The 16,080-nt window shown below is 48.1% G+C and overlaps 1 protein-coding gene across 1 annotated transcript; it reads left to right on the forward strand.

Annotated features, from left to right (window-relative positions):
* Positions 1 to 1,567: 1,567 nt before the first annotated feature.
* Positions 1,568 to 2,875, forward strand: LOC125945313 (uncharacterized). The gene is made up of 2 exons (XM_049667083.1): positions 1,568 to 1,991; positions 2,609 to 2,875. Exons 1-2 carry the CDS (start codon positions 1,638 to 1,640, stop codon positions 2,675 to 2,677), a joined length of 423 nt encoding a protein of 140 aa, XP_049523040.1. The 5' UTR covers positions 1,568 to 1,637; the 3' UTR covers positions 2,678 to 2,875.
* Positions 2,876 to 16,080: the final 13,205 nt, after the last annotated feature.

Genomic DNA, 16,080 nt, shown 5'->3' on the forward strand with positions numbered 1-16,080 from the left:
ATTTATTGTTTTCTAGCGTTTAGTAACTGCTGTGTACGTGGAGGTCGAATTAACCGAAGTGGCATGCTTTTGTGTTCGAACTTAAGAAGTTTTTCTTCCATAGCGATGTATATATTGTCGACGAGACTTTCCAATGCGATTCATGTATGTCTAAATTCTTAGTTCTCTACGTCCATGTCGAAAGTATTGCTTCGAAGCGCAGTGTTTCATCATGACGTTCGTGTTAAGCGAAAAGTCGAATTAAGCGAGATCAAATTACCGGAAGTTGATTCCAGAACTATACTTAAACAGCGGGACTGATACAAGGACTCACAGAGACATAAATACTACAGAACAAGTATTAAGCATGAAATGCCTTTAGCTCCCGTTGTCGGCGACCTTCAAGTCGAAAGCCAGAGCCGTTATCCGGGCATCGTTGCGAGAGCAACCGCTGAAAAGTTAAGAAAATGCCCTAACAAGTTACAAAAAAATATTGCTTCCGATTTCTTTCTAATGTTAGTTCACAATATCACTCAAGCTGTAACTTCTAGCACGCTGAAGTTTTATTTGTCATTTCCAATAGCGACGTTGAAAAGACAGATAAGGGGCACCATACACTTGATTGTCATCTTTTGGCTCTGAGGCAGGGTTGCCTGTGCTCTTTCAAACGCCAGCGGTCCGTGAGTTGGCCACACATTTGCAGCCGACCACTTCGACGCGACAAGGAGACAAAGTAGCGACAGACGCTGAGCGCGCTGCACTGTTGGAAGAAGAAAAGCGGTTGAAGGCGGAGGCACCACAGGCAGCAAAAGACGCCATATGGTAGCCATTTCATGCTTACATCTACTCTCATTTACGGGAGAGCCAGCAATATATAATCTTAGTTTTTGTGTCTCTATGTGTCCTTGTATTAGTCGCGCTGTTTGAAGATGTATGAATCAACTAGCCCACACCAAGATGTTACTTAAGGGAGTTGACTGTTATGGCAGTCTCGCGAGACTCATTTAAGGCACGTTAATGTTTCAAGGACGTAGTAACCTGAGACACGTGTCGGGTGGCGGGAGATGAGGGGGTCAGCGGAATTAAATTGCGTCCAACGCATCTTCGAACCCCGTTGCTCGTTGTCGCTTTCGATAGGGTCACGCGCGTGGAGCTCTCTGATTGGGCGAGATCCTCGCGTGATGACATCTATCTGCACGGGCCATCCTATAGCAGGTGTGCTCATTGTCTGCGTGTCACGACGAACGGTGGCTTTTTCAGCCGGTGTGTACGAGCGTCGCAGTGATACACTTGCGGCGTCCAAAGAACACAATACACGAATACAGCCAAGTCGCTGTAATAATATGCACATATATGCATGTTAAGCACGCTGGATGTGCGGGAAGACCTTCGTTTTCCTGGTGGATAAGTCATTTGATGTTACCAGTATGAGCGCGTAGAAGTAGCGCATCAGACATTCCGCCAGTGCGAAGAAGAAGAAGAAGAAGAAGAAGAAGAAAAAACGTTGCAGCACGCGCTCTTCTAGCGACACGCCACCACCGCATCAACATCGACACCAAACGTTCGGACCATTTGGAGAGCGGCCGCGCTGACGTGTCATGCTCTTCACCCGCTAAGCACCGACTCCAATTGCTGCGACAGAGTTTGGAGGAGCCGCCATGTCCGTTGAGAGCTCTATCGACGTCCCGAGCAGCAGGATTCACCAGGTGCAGGGCCAAATCGTGAAGAGGACAGCGCTGAAAACTCTTGTTCAGCAGCTACATTCCAGCGGGGTGGCAAGCCTAACCAGGTGCATCCTCACTCCCGCCAGAGTGAGGCTGCAAGTTTTGGTCGCGGAAACCGAGCCTCGACTCGGACTCTCTGGTGCTCTTGGGAGACCGGTGCCGGGAGTGAAGACGACGAAGCTCACAGGCGCGTTCCGGTTTAGGATGTCGGCGGCGCCTGGATACAACGCAAGACGACGCCGCAGCTCCGCAAGTGGCACAACTACCGAGTACGAGCTTGTCGTGCAGGTATGACAACTTCACCGTTGCAGGTAGCCAACGCGACAGCTGGGCTATTAGGCATGAGGCATAGCGGGGCTTCAAATTTTTTCCGGATATGCAACCTTAAAATGCGCCACTTAAAATGTATGCACTGGCGTTCCAGTTAAGACAATAATTTGGCGCTCTTTAACCAAAAAAGACCCTTGTACCAGTAATATCAATCAATCAATCAATCAATCAATCAATCAATCAATCAATCAATCAATCAATCCTTAACATTTTCTCAAGGGCGTGCCTCTGACAGTCTGGGACGGTCTTAACTGCAACGCCGAGGCATTCTATTGGCAGATTTAGGGACGGAATATTTGGGAAAATATTGCGAGCTTTAGGATTTCCGCTACGCCAGACATACATTCACTATACTGATCCACAATATGCGTTCTAGAGTTAGTAGTTAAAAGTTTTCTTGTTGCTGATGTCCACCCAGCCACGTAGTTTTTCAGCAAAAACGGCTGATGCCTAAATAAAAGCGCTTTTAAGTGTTCCGCATTAAAGAATCACACTGTGGATCCTCGTGTTCTTTATTGATCAGTATTACTCCCTATCCTCTGCACTCATAAAGCCCATCCTCTATTCTACTGCAGATGAGGTGTGGAAGAAATGAGGTGGGCGCAGTCTCGGTGCAAGCACGTCGCAGGGCTTCACTACCCTGAAGACCGGATGCCCACGTGGAAGCCTGGATGAGGGTGTGCTTTTTAAGCATTCGACCACCTTCGACCGAACGCCGAGTTAAAGCCGACTGCCGAGGTGGAGTTTCGGCTGGGATACGAATCACATTCGGCCGAAAGCGCCTTTATACGAATGCGCTATTATTGGAAACATGTTTTTATTGTAATTTCTAAGTGACGTAATTGCCGGTGCGATAATAAATGCACTGTGTTCGTGATGTCGAATGTTTATTTACCGCCACGAGCAGCGCGCGTGCGAATTCACGGTTATTTAGCGTTTTGAACCAAGCAGTGGGCGCACTATACGCACTTACCGAGGCTGGAATGAGAGGGGGTGTGGAAGGTGAGCTAGTTCGCGAACTGTAAACACTTCGGTTGTACGTACCAGAACCACGATATGATTCTATAGGCACGCCGTAGCGGCCAGACTCCGGATTAACTTTGAGCACCCGGGGTTCTCTAACGTGCAACTGTCTTAGCACATGACCGCTTTTTTTTTTTTTTTTTTTCTCTTTTGGATTTCGTTAACGTCACGCAAGCTAAAGCGCAGCATTCTATAGTCCGGCGCGAGATGCGACATGCTGCATTCCGCACCGGCCTCGTATCCCAGAATGCACCGCGTCCGCGTCTCGTCGAGTATTGACCCTTTTCGCGGCGACCTCGTGGGCGCTGCCATGTTTGATCACGTGGTGACGCGTCCATTGCTTGCCTCAACTGCCTTCGTTGCCTCCTTGTTTACAAAGGAAGTGTATGACGCAGGCCTGGCTTAGAAAACCTCAGTTTTCGAAGATATCGTAAACGGTGACTAGGTGGACGACACGAAGCTTTGATCACAGATTCAGAAAACATGCAAAAGCGCTTTCGGAGCTGATTAAGCTATGCCCAAACGGCGCAAGCAGCGTATATGGTGCTTGTTCTAAAAGCGGGTCTACATATGTATCAAGCTATCCAAACGTTCCGCTCATGAATTCAGTCAGGATTAGTGTGTTTTGCTCTTTGTTCTTTATTCGGCAAATATTTTGATGCAGTGGCTTGTCAGTTTCTGACTAATTGAAGTTCTTCGGTCTGGCTATCTGATTATTTTCCGCCTAGTCGCTCGCGCGTGTGCTCAGTTCCGATAGATTTGTTCTTTCTGTGCACGAAGCTTGAAACGTAGCTGTCTTTTACATTTGTAATACCTTGTAGTAAATATATATTACAGCTAGTAACTCGCTTACGCTTGTGGACCGTCGCGAAACATTCAGCTTCGACCATTCGTGCGCCATCGGTGCAGTCCGTCATTTATTGTGCGCATACAGTGCGCACATATTCAAGTATGAGCCCATTCACTTATTCTTGATACGTCGGCGATAGAGTGGGCGTAAGTTTTCCTGCCATTTGAGACAGATGTGAACGTGCACGAAACTTACTGTGACAGGAAGCGGCGCTACTCCCTTTGTCAATGTTTAACGAGTGGTACTACTCACTCTTGCCGACGTTCTGGGTATGAAGCCCTTTCTTTGAAGGTGAGCGATACAAGGCTGGCGGATGAGCAAATTTCTGTATCCTCGAGGAAAGCTGTACATCTCGAAGTGCCAGTAATACGTTCGGACAGTTGCAGCTGCGGTCCGCGAACTTGGCCACACAGATTCATTCCATTCCTTAACATGCCAGTCACTATTTTTGCAGCCAACTACTGCACACGTCTTCAATCCACATGATTCAATCTACCATGATTGGAACACAGTGTGTTAGCGAAAACTCGGTTGCATTTCCGAGAGCTGATCGCACAGAAGCAAGGTAGAAGCAGTAATGGTTTCGTATTGGTGCGCGGTCGCTGAGGAGACGAATGGCGCGCTGCCGTGAGCGTCATCTCGTTTCTCTAAAACAAACTGCTCCGCGAAAAGGGTCAATAAGATGGGCTGTTGGCAGGTGTGCAGCGAGCTCGCAGTCTCGTATCATTCTGAAACTCCTAGTTTCGTATAAAATACGCATGCGTCTAGGCGGTGTTTCGCAGTCCTGGCTGACGCCCACGCTGAGCCGGACTATAAAGTGACCTTTAAGTCATGTCCGAGGGCATGTTATGTTTTCACGACGTCGTAACCCGAGACATGTTTCGGGTGGCGGGAGATGAGGGGGTCAGTGGTATCAAGTTGCGTCCAACGCATCTTCGAACCCCGTTGCTCACTGTCCCCTTCGATCGGGCTACGCGCGTGGAGCTCTCTGATTGGTTGAGATCCTCACGTGATGACACCTGCACGGGCCATACTATCAGGTGTGCTTAGGCTTCTCGTGTCACCACGAACGGTGCCGGTGTCAGCCGGTGTTTAGCGGCGTCGGAGTGATACGCTTGCGGTGTTCAAAGAATCCATTACATGAATGCAGCCAAGTCGCTGGAACAATATACACATGCACCTGTGCATTATGGGTGGGGCCCTACGCCCAGGGCCCCACTGGCCTTAACCGCCCACTGGACTTGATCCATAAGTGCTAACTGCACCTCTGGGTCCGAGCTGGCGAGTTGTGCCTCCCACCGCTTAGCGTTAGAAATTATCTTATTCCCTAGGGAGTACGCTGGGTTTCCTGTTTCTTTCGTGCACCCCCACGAGATGCCATATAATATCGGTATATCGCCACACCAAGGACAATTATCTAGGTAGAACGTCGGATAAATTCTGTTCAGCCTAAACAAATTTGGATAAACTTTTGTTCGAATTTTTCGGAGGTCTGCGGCCTCCCCACCTTTGAGGAGTTAATGGGGAGTTCCGTATCTTTGGCGTGTCAGACGCTGGTGAGTCAGAATAACCCTGGCTATTGTCGGCATGCCCATTTGGCTCGAGGTAGCTGAGGGCTCTGCTCGGTTATTGAATTCTCGAGTTAGAGAGTCAGTCAGCCCTCTCGATCCCCTCGAGCCCGACATGTCCCGGGCACCAGATCAACCTGTGGTTATGCGCAAGTCTGTCTCATGAACTTCATGGTTGCAATGAGCAGCCACCCTATAAGGAGAGCCTGCATGCCGACAAGATGACTCACGTTTCTCCTCTGCGTTCTTGGTATCTTCGGAATTTGTAGCCGAAGTTGTCCTTAGATCGAGCATGTTGCTATCGACTATCGTAATTACATAGCTCCGTCTGTCGTAGCTGGCTGCGTCAGCGTATGTTACGTTCGAGTCGGAACCGAATTTTTTCCGTAGCCACTTGATCCTTTCCTTGCGTCTGTTAGTGTGATAATCGTAGTTCATGTTCTTGGGGATAGGTGCTATGCAACCTTTTTTTTTCGAATTTCGTGGGGTTTTACGCCTGTCAGCTCCTCATGAAGGTGCTGAGGGTAGGGAGAGAATCCAACTCTGATAAGGAGCGCCCTACCAGCAGAACTCCTACTTTGTCTCTCTGAGCGATCAGGACTGCCGCCCTCAGCTCGGCATAAGTATTGTGTATTCCCAAGGCCAAAACTCGCTCTGTCGATGTTCCTAAGGGCAGGCCGAGCGCCGCTTTATAGGCGCTCCTGATAAAGGAGTTCACCCCGTCCTCCTCTCCCCTGTCCTGCGAGTGTTGCGGCAGTCCGTACGCTACCCTGCTCATTACAAGGGTTTGTATGAGCCGAATGATATCTTTTTTACAGCGAAGCTTTTTATGGCTAGGGTTCCGTGAATTATTCTTCTGCGCGAGAAAACATGTGGGCCGATCCTGGTGATTGTGCAGAAAGGGTCCAAGTGCAATGGCACATGCCCCTGTGGACTCCAGGTTTAGCTGCGGCACCAAATGCGTATTTATATAAAAACGTTGCGACGCGAGAAGGTGGTGGAGACTTCCGACGCTGCCCGACGAGTTCCCCGTTCTGATCTCGTCGAAAACCTCCGAGCCGCCCCCAGAGGCCCTGTCAACAATCACCAACGCCGCGCGCGTTCGGTGCGAACGCGGGCAAAACGGTGACGGCGTCGACAACAGTTTTGCGCGTTGCTGGTGCTGCTGCATGTCGAAGTTTATACAGCTGATAAAACTACTATCCTTACTCCGTATTCCCTACTAAGTTGGTATCGCAATTGATGCTCCGCCTTTCGGGTGAAACTGCGACATTTTTTTTTTTCGGTGATACGTGATTCGATAACTCATTCTTGCAATCTGTTTGACTGGAGTTTTAAGTGTAGTTATGGTATGATCGGCTTTGCTGGAAAGACCTTTGTTTTCCCGGTGGATAACTCGTTTTGACATTACAAGTATGAGCGCATAGAAGTAGCGCACGAGGCGTTCCACCAGTGCGAAGAAGAAAAAAACGTTGCAGCACGTGCTCTTCTAATGAGACGCAGCCGCCGCATCAGCATCGACATCAGACGTTCGGACCAGTTGGAGAGCGGCCGCGCGGACGTGTCATGTTCTTCGTACGCTGCGCTCTGACTTCAGTTGCTGCGACAGAGTTTGGAGGACCCGCTTTGTCCATGCACAGCTCTATCGACGTCCCGAGCAGCAGGATCCACCAGTTGCAGGGCAAAATCGTGAAGAGGACAGCGCTGAAAATTCTTCAGCAGCTACATTTCAGCGGCGTGCCAAGCCTAACCAGGTGCGTCCTCACTCCCGTCACATTGAGGCTGCAAGTTTTGGTCGCGGAAACCGAGTCTCGGCTCGGACTCTCTGGTGCGACGAGGACGACGAAGCTGACGGGCGCGCTCCGGTTTAGATGTCCGCGGCGCCCGGATACAACGCAAGACGAGGCCGCAGCTCTGCAAGTGGCAAAGCTCCCAGGAACGAGCATGTCGTGCAGGTATGATAACCTCATCGTTGTAGGGCTCTTAGGCATGTAAGACACAGCGGGGCTTCGAATTGGACCATCACGCGCAGTTTAATGTGTACCAGCATGCATCGGGTCCCGGTTTGAATGTTGTAATGCATTCTTATCGGAACCATGTTCGCCATAGCCGAGGAGACCACCCATAGCCGGGGAGATTAGCCATAGTGACAGTACGGGCGCAGAAGATAGTGATCACTGATCATTGTGGCAGCCCCCTGTTATACGCATGTTCTGCGCTAACCTGAAGCGTTCTGCGCTCGATGCTTTGTTATCGTTTAGTGTGATCATCTATCACCCCAGGGAGTTATCCTAAATATTTCGCCCCTTTCGAACTGCGCCTTCTCTGACTTCCTCTAAGTGGGTTAACGCGTAGCGCTTCCTATGAAAAGTCACTAGAGGGAGATCTGGCGCATGGTAGATCATTCAGCCACCACGTGACTGACAGCTACATGGATTTGCCTAATCGTCGTTCTTGGGACTTTGGATAGTCTTGTTACGTTATTTATTACGCTTTATCTTTGAAAAATTATAAGCAGTAGGTTTTTTAAACGTTGCAAATGAATTAGACTCTACGCGCACGTGTAATCACGACGAATGTTAACATTTTGAGTCTACATGTATGTCATGAAAAATGATCAATTTGCAATGTTGAAATGTCGTTTGAGCCAAAAGGACGAAGTTTAGGCAAATACATGTATCAGCTGCTCATCATCAACTGCCCCGCCATTTCGATTGGTCGTCCCGGACTGTCCAGGACTGCCTGAGGCGCCGCCTTCAAGCAATGATGGTTGGCGTATGCAACTACTCGGATAGTCCTGGGCAGTAATTAATGTTAGGGTTTTAAATAATTAATGTTAGGGTCCATGTGACTGAGAAATTGAAGCCGAAGAGTAGTGAAGTCGTGTTTCTTGACAGAGCAGAACTTTCTGGAGATGCAACCTTAAAATGCACTACTGAAATGCACAACTTAAAATGCACTGGCGTTCCAGTTAAGACAACAATTTGGCGCTCTCAGGCCAAAACTGGCCCTTGCGCCATTAAACCCATTAATCAATCGATCAATCAAGATTAAATGGCCAATTTGGGATGGTCTTAACTGGAACGCCGAGGCATTCTTTTGGCAGATTTTGGGTACGGAATATACTTGGAAAAATCTTGCGAGCTTTAAGATTTCTGCTATGCAGACATGCATTCACGCACTTCTCCACAATATGCGTTCTAGAATTAGTTAAAAAGTTAGAAAAATTATGGCTGAAAATTTTCGTACTGCTGACGAAAATTTTCTTGCTGCTGATGTTTTCTTGCTGCTGAAACGGCCGGGGCCGAAATAAAAGCGCTTTTTAAGTGTTGCGCATAAAAAGAAACACCCTGTAGATGCTGGTGTTCTTTAACCGACAAGATTTTGATGCTTCCTGTAACCGAAACTGTCGTCAAACGTTTCTGCCAGCTGATTTATTTGCAGGAATAGTATATTCCTTCCATTTTTTTCCTGTTGTAGTTGACCGCTGCTGTTCATGTTGTTGATTAATTGTACTTCCATTTTTTGCTTGTGTGATTGTTGGCCGTTCTGTTACTTTCATTCTGTATAACTCGTCACTCTCTAATGCTTGTCCACTTTGCAGCTATTATGTATGACTTGTCGTTATTCTGCTGTTTCGCCAACTTGTAAGAGGTCGGGAACTCGTCAAGCTGTTTTAGATTTTAGTCCCTACTGCTTTTCAAAGGAAATAAAATATGATTGATTAACTGAGATGTGATCAGTAAGTGCTCCCTGTCCTCTTCACTCATGCAGCGCATCCTTTACTATTCTATTGCAGATGAGGTGCGGAGGAAATTAGGAGGGCACAGTTTCGGTGCAAACGTGTTGCAAGGCTTCTCTACCGGCGATGACCGGACGCCGACTTGGAAGCCTGGATGAGGATGGGTTTTTTAAGGCATTCGACCGGCTTCGGCCGAACGCCGAGACAAAGCCGACTGCCGAGGTGGAGTCTCAGCTGAGAGACGAACCACATTCGGCGGAAGACGCCTTCTTACGAATGTGCTATTATGGCAAAGATGTTTTTATTGGCATTTCTAAGTGACGTAATTTCCGGTGCGATAATAAATGCATTGTATTCGTGATGTCCAATGCTTATTTACCGCCACGAGCAGCGCGCGTGCGAATTCATGGATATTTGGCGTTTTGAACCAAGCAGCGGGCGCGCTATGCGCTCTTGCCGTAGCTGGAATGTGAAGTGGTGTGGAGGATGAGCTAGTTGCCCAACTGTAATTAAATTTTGCGGTTTTACGTGCCAGAACCGCGATATGATTCTAATAAGGCCGGACTCCGGATTAGATTTGAGCACCCGGGGTTCTTTAACGTGCACCTAAGTCTAAGCACATGACCGTTTTTTTCCCTCTTTTTTTTACATTTCGCTCCCATCGAAGCGCGACCGCCGAAGCCGGGCATCGAACACGTGACTTCGAGCTCAGCTGCGCACCGCCATAGCCAGTAAAGATACGGCGGCGAGTTTTCGGAACAGCAAGGAATTAACAACGTACGCTACATGGATTATTAATAGAAAGCAAATTTTGCGATGTGCCATCCACTCTACGGCAGATATGTTCCTTTCTCGCTTCGTCTCAGGCCTCATAAAGAAGTTGCAGTGGCTTAGCTCGGCTATGCCAGGATATACGTAGCGTTAGCAAAGGTTCAGCTGATTATTCTTAGCTTTCCTGGTTGTCTAGACTGTCAAGGATTAGCTTGATTGTCATGCTTACTGCTGCTCCAATGACACACACGCGGTATACGTATTATGTGGCACATGTATATAGCCTTCTTCTGTTCATTCCTCCTACGCTCAACCGCTAATTGCCAGGCAAGTATACTTCGGGATCCGATGAGTCAAGCTTCTCCGTTCTTCTGCGCTGTTGAGCAGCATTTGCGCTCTCCTTCTCCATGGCCATGGCTATACCACACTGGCAAACGCCAGTCAGAAGCGCAGCGGCTCCAGCGCAGTGTCAGACGGCGTGCACAGCGAGCGCGCGCCGGCGCCAGTGCGTCTACCACGGCTACGACGTCACTCCTCTGGAATGCGCAGACCGGCGGCGGTGAGCTGCGCGGCGGCGGCGGAGTGCGCGAGAGGTGCCGGCTCCGGTGGCGCCGGTGCGCAAGCCGTGTGACATCACTGATCCTTGCGCATGCGCAGCACGGCTCTTGATGTGCCGCGCGAAACGGGCTTGGCTAGGCCAGTGTAGCTAACGCTACAAAAGAGCAAGGGGGGGAGCGCAGTCGCAGTTAGGTATACGTGAAGGATCTTGTGCTTGCGGGTGAAAAGGCGCAACCAAATTCACAAGTGACATTTATTCACGTATTACGAAGCTTACATGCGTAACTCGTGATGCAGCTATAGGGGAGGGTACGTGCTATACGGTCTAATCAAGGTAAATATACCTGGTAGCGAAGCTTCCATAGAAGCCCATACGTACAAAACATGGTTGCTTACCGGCGGTTCATGGGGCTTAGCGCCATCTGTGTGAGGAGGGAACACTTCCGGCGGAAGAAAAAATAATTTGACGTCATATCCGTCAAAAACAGAAGTGACGTCATTTTGTTTTCATAGGCGCGAAATTTGTTTTCGGAGGCCTGCCATTAGAGCTGTATATTCAAATGCCCCGCCATTCGACTTGATGGGCGTTCCGAGTTTTCAGTGCGAAAAGCGATGCCGGAAAAGATCAGCCGTACGGGTGTCGAAATCGCGTCGCTGCACAGAACATACTTTCTTTGGAGGCCGACGAACACTTTGGGCGTAGATTGCGTAGAGTGCTCGTCCTTTCGTCGGACGCCAAGCCCGTCGGCCAGCGCTGTTGCACGAAAACAACTAAAGTAAACAAGTATCTGACGGTCGCAACTCACTACTTTTGACTGCACAGGTTAAGAGACAATAAAACTACCCGCGTCACCTAATTCAGACAAACGTCGACATGCAACACAACACATATGAGGGGGGCGTACTGTAACAGGTGAACTTTACGAGCGCGCCTTTCCATGCACTCCAAGAGTTGCATGGCATTGCAAGTGATAGCGGCGTCAACGCCCGCCGCTATCGATGGGCGCTCTCACGGTGGGCCCTGAAAAAAGGTATATATTGATAATGATCTAGTAAAGTACCGTTGTATCTTTTCTCGCCATGCATATACAAAATGAATTAGGAATTTTATTTTCGTTGAATGAATCTAACTGCGTCTCGCTTTTATTTTAAAACGCTTTTTTTCTTTTCCAGTGTTTATTCTCTCCAAACATAGTCGCACTTCAATCGCTGCTCCAATAACCACCCTTGCTGATGTCGGTGACAATTGGTTCTGAACCGCTTTTCGCCCGAAGCTTCGCGACCTATGTGGATTGACCTTGGTCTAATCTTGGAATCGTGCTCGTTCCCTATTCTTTGTTAGTCCCCCGTGGTCAAAGGTGACAGGCGCTAATTCGCATCCCTCTGTCCTGCTGCCAGAGTCTCTCCGTGCTATTTCTGGACCTTTCGTGTTGAACACGGGCATAGCCGAGCAAGAGTGAAATTTCTGAAACCTATATATTGCGCACTTGTAAGCCTTATAAGTCCTGATTAGCACAGGTTTGTGTTTAACGGATTATACCTACTGTGACTGACTGAACTCTCTCAAACGCGACCACTCCCGCTCGAATCGAGAAACGGACTGCTGAGCTCGCCTCTGAACATTGAGCGAGAAGCTAAATTTAACTCCGATTGCGTCATCATCATTATCATCGTAATTGTCAAAACATTTATTGGTCTCTATTTACAGGGTCTTCTGTGGTACTCAGTCAGGGTCTTCTTGGGCACTCTTGACTGGGTTTAACAGGGGTGAGGCCCTTTGTCCAGGCCTCGAACGGCCTCAGCTGCCCTGCGTGTTCGATGCACGAGAACTATTTGGTCCTCGCTGCGGTCGCTGGCCAGCAGTGCATCCCATTGCACCGCACTTGGATTTATGATTTTGGGCACCGCTGCTGTAAGTTGGCATTCCCGTGTGGTGTGATACAAGGTGGACTTTTGACCGCACCTCGGACATGTTAGTTGCCTATCTTGTGGGGTATATTTTACCGAAGGTAGGTTTAAGTTGGGGAAGGTTGCTGTCTGGAGATGTGTTCAATCGGTGGCCTCCGCCCTCGCGAGTGATTTATGTGGGGGTGAATATTGTATTCTGGTTCCCCGGTAGAGTGCCAACAAAGCCGAGTATTCATTTGGAACAGATGGTTGCGCCATCCGATTACGTCATCCATTAAGCGACAACGGTGCCATTTGTGCACGCCGTATTCAGGTATGGTGGGGTAATGGCTTCTTTCCTCTACACAACGATGCCAAAGTAGTGAGCGTGGATATATAGTACGGTCATGGTACGCTTAGAAATGCATAAGCGATGATAGTAATACATCTTTTCGTTTGGTGCAGCTTTAGCTAGCAACAGCCTATTCTGACCCAATTGAAAGACGTTTCACATCAGAAACTCAGTTTTCGACGCAGTGATGCTCGCAACATTATGCTCAGCAAAAGCGAGTTCAATGGTATCCGGAGAGGTTAACCTGTAGCGACAGGCTTGGCTTGCTTATACTTCATGAGGGAGGAATGAAAGGGGTGAGAGAGCATGAAAAAATAAACAAACAAACAAATGCACATTAATATATACACGTGCGCGAAATGCACTATCACATATGTTGTTTACGAAAATGTCACTGAGGCCTGTATCGCGTAGCAATGCGGAAAGTGCAAGAAGCATTACACCATTCCGTGTGGTTGGACTAAACAATTCACAGACGCGAGCGAACAATTTCCTTTCTAAAAGTAAACTTGTGACTAAGCGTTCCAGTTGTCTTCGCGTGTTGTCGGCCTGAGTGGTCGTGGGCGCATACCCACAGTTGGTGGTTGGCCACTGATTGGCCACGCATAAGGATGAAGGGAATTGACAATTTGGAAGTTGAAATATAGAAGTGAAAATTCTAGGGCGCGGAAAGACGTAAAGTAAGAACACAATCAGAACAAACCGCTGAATTAGAGAAAGTTCGGCAGGTGTTACACTCTAGTAACACAAGAAGGCCTGCTACACATTTGGTAAATCATTAAATTATACAATCAGGGTTAGACTTCTTTGTAAGACATATTGGTAATGCATAAAGTTATACAATCAGGCCTAGACTTCTTGCAAGACATCACGAGCCGCAATGGGAAGTGCACTGTGTGGCACTAAGGCGACCTCCTGAATGCCACATATGAACCTAACATAGTACCCAAAGCGCAGCATGTTAGTGCACGCGCTAGGCCACACCTTTAGTCAGCGAGGTGGCTGCGACGTGACGTGTGCAATCACGCACGCACTAGGCACAGCTTTTAGTAAGCAAGAACCGTGGAGCACCCGTGGCTTCAGGCAAGCGTGCTCATGTCGCACCCCGGAGGCCCGGGCTCGATTCCCAGCCAGACCGCAATGTACAAAATTTTCTTTTCAATGCCACTAATTTACTTTGTTTACAGGAACCTTCCTCAGAAATGTGACGTCAAACCGAACGGCGCAGTTTCGCCAACGTCATCGCCAAGGGCACTGCCAACATACACCTAAAACTTTCGCCTTAAAAAAGAAAAAGCAGGGGGCAAGGGGACACGATCAATCTATAGCATGATGATTGATCGTGTCCCCTTGCCCCCTGCTTTTTCTTTTTTGACTCATTGAATCTAATCGATCTATAGCATTGTGATCGATTAGATTCAATGAGTCAATTCCGTCCGCGACTTATTCATCCTCCTTTTTCTATCGTGCCTTTCACTCGTTACTCGACGGTTTCGTTCAATTCGGCACTGCTGGTTGATGGATAAGCTGCAGAGCGTGGCCCAGCCAATCATCTTGGTGAGCGCTGAAGAGGCCAGTCGTCTATCGTATCGCGCCTGACACGTGTGCTACGCACGATAAGCTGAGGGGGCGTTGCCCAACTTCTCTGTAAATTCTAGCATGATCATCTGGGGGGGGGGGGGGGGGGGGCGTTGCCCCATTGCCCTGTATAAAAAGAACTACTGAATAAATTTTGCGCACTCGTGCCGTGGCTACCCGGAACATGACGTCATGCTGATAAATGGTGTCAGATGCGTCTAGACTGTGCGCTCATTCGTTCGTCTGAAAGATAGCAGTCGCCCAGCGAAGATTACCTGTATGGATTTCGCAAAGCCACCGGAGCCGTTGCAGTTGGAAGGTGACATAAGCAGCTGTTTCAACTATTCCTGACTGTAGCAGAACCAACTCGTAATAAACGAGAAGCATCGACGGAAACTTCGTTGCTACTGAGCATCGTTCGAGAAGAAGCTATCGAGGTGTACGACACCTTCAGCTTCACGGAAGACGAGCATGATTACGACGCAGTAATCAAGAAGTTCGACGACTACTTCGCTTCACGAGTCATTGAGGTACATCAACGCTACCTGTTCCGTAGCCGAATGCAAGAGCCAGGTGAGCCTTTTCAACATTTCTTAAGAAATCTGAAGACGAAGGCACGAATGTATAACTTCGGTGGGCTAGCAGAGTCAGTGATCAGAGACCAGATTGTTTTTGGTGCAAACGTCGCTAAGACTCAAGAGAACCTTCTAACAACCAGTTTACGCTGCAAAAGACAGATGAACTATGGAAGGCAGTTGAAGTAGCAGCAGCAAACAAGGAAATTTGGATGCGAGAACAAAAGCAAATAGACGCACTGCACAACACAAGTAGTGCATGGTTCGAACACAAAGCAGCGCAAGAGTTATAAATGTCGAAGGTGTGCATGGAAGAGCGCACGCACCACGAAAATGCCCGCCGTACGGAAGAACATGTGTATGCCAAGGAAAAAAAAAAAAACACTTCAATACCGCAAGTAAGCTAGTCGCAGGGTAGTGAAGATGATTTTGAAATTCTCGCTATCGAAAACAAGGCCAGACTGGACGGCGTTCTCTTGTGACAAAACAGGTAAGTGCACGAAATCTATTTAGCTGTTGTTTTCAGCGTTTCAGTTCTGCTGTTTTCTCACCTTTTCTTTTTACTTTCTTTTTTCTCACTGCGTGATAACACAAAAGTATCACTTTATGTCAGAAGTTTTAACCGTGAAACCATATATCTCTCGTCTCGGTTTTCGGGCTAGTCGGTGTGAGACACCGACTACAGCCCAACAACAAGTTCTTCTGTATTGTCCTTGTTTGTATGTGTGCCAAGCGTAGTTTTATAGGTCGAATCGCATTAATCGAATAATGCCAGAAGCGAATCAACCCGAGTACTTTTCCAAGTTTCCGAATAATTAACATCTGTTTTCACCATTATAAAACCGTGTACACATCTTGGTAATATTAACGTTAGCAAGTTCCTCTCATTACATTGTATATTATAAAACCTTGCTTATTAAGGGCACATAATGGAGCATTAGGAACAAAGATGCATTTTGTTCGCATACCCAAGACTCTTGGAAAGTACGAATGTGCGAATTAGCCTTTAGCCGGTAAAACATGGCTCCCCGAACGAAGTAGCCTAACTTCTCGTGTTTTAAGCCTATACTTTGGTGGCGGATGTGAAATTTGTCCTACTTTTGCTCCAATTTCATTTAGCAAATTGAGCAAACTATACAAAAA

The sequence above is a fragment of the Dermacentor silvarum genome, chromosome 5, assembly GCF_013339745.2.
Source record: "Dermacentor silvarum isolate Dsil-2018 chromosome 5, BIME_Dsil_1.4, whole genome shotgun sequence".
NCBI lineage: Eukaryota > Metazoa > Arthropoda > Arachnida > Ixodida > Ixodidae > Dermacentor > Dermacentor silvarum.

Bases quoted from the DNA above. Each gene is read 5' to 3' on its own strand.
- LOC125945313 (XM_049667083.1), top strand. From the start codon at position 1,638: ATGTCCGTTGAGAGCTCTATCGACGTCCCGAGCAGCAGGATTCACCAG. The intron at 1,992-2,608 runs GTATGACAACTT...ATTCTACTGCAG, and splicing joins AGTACGAGCTTGTCGTGCAG to ATGAGGTGTGGAAGAAATGA.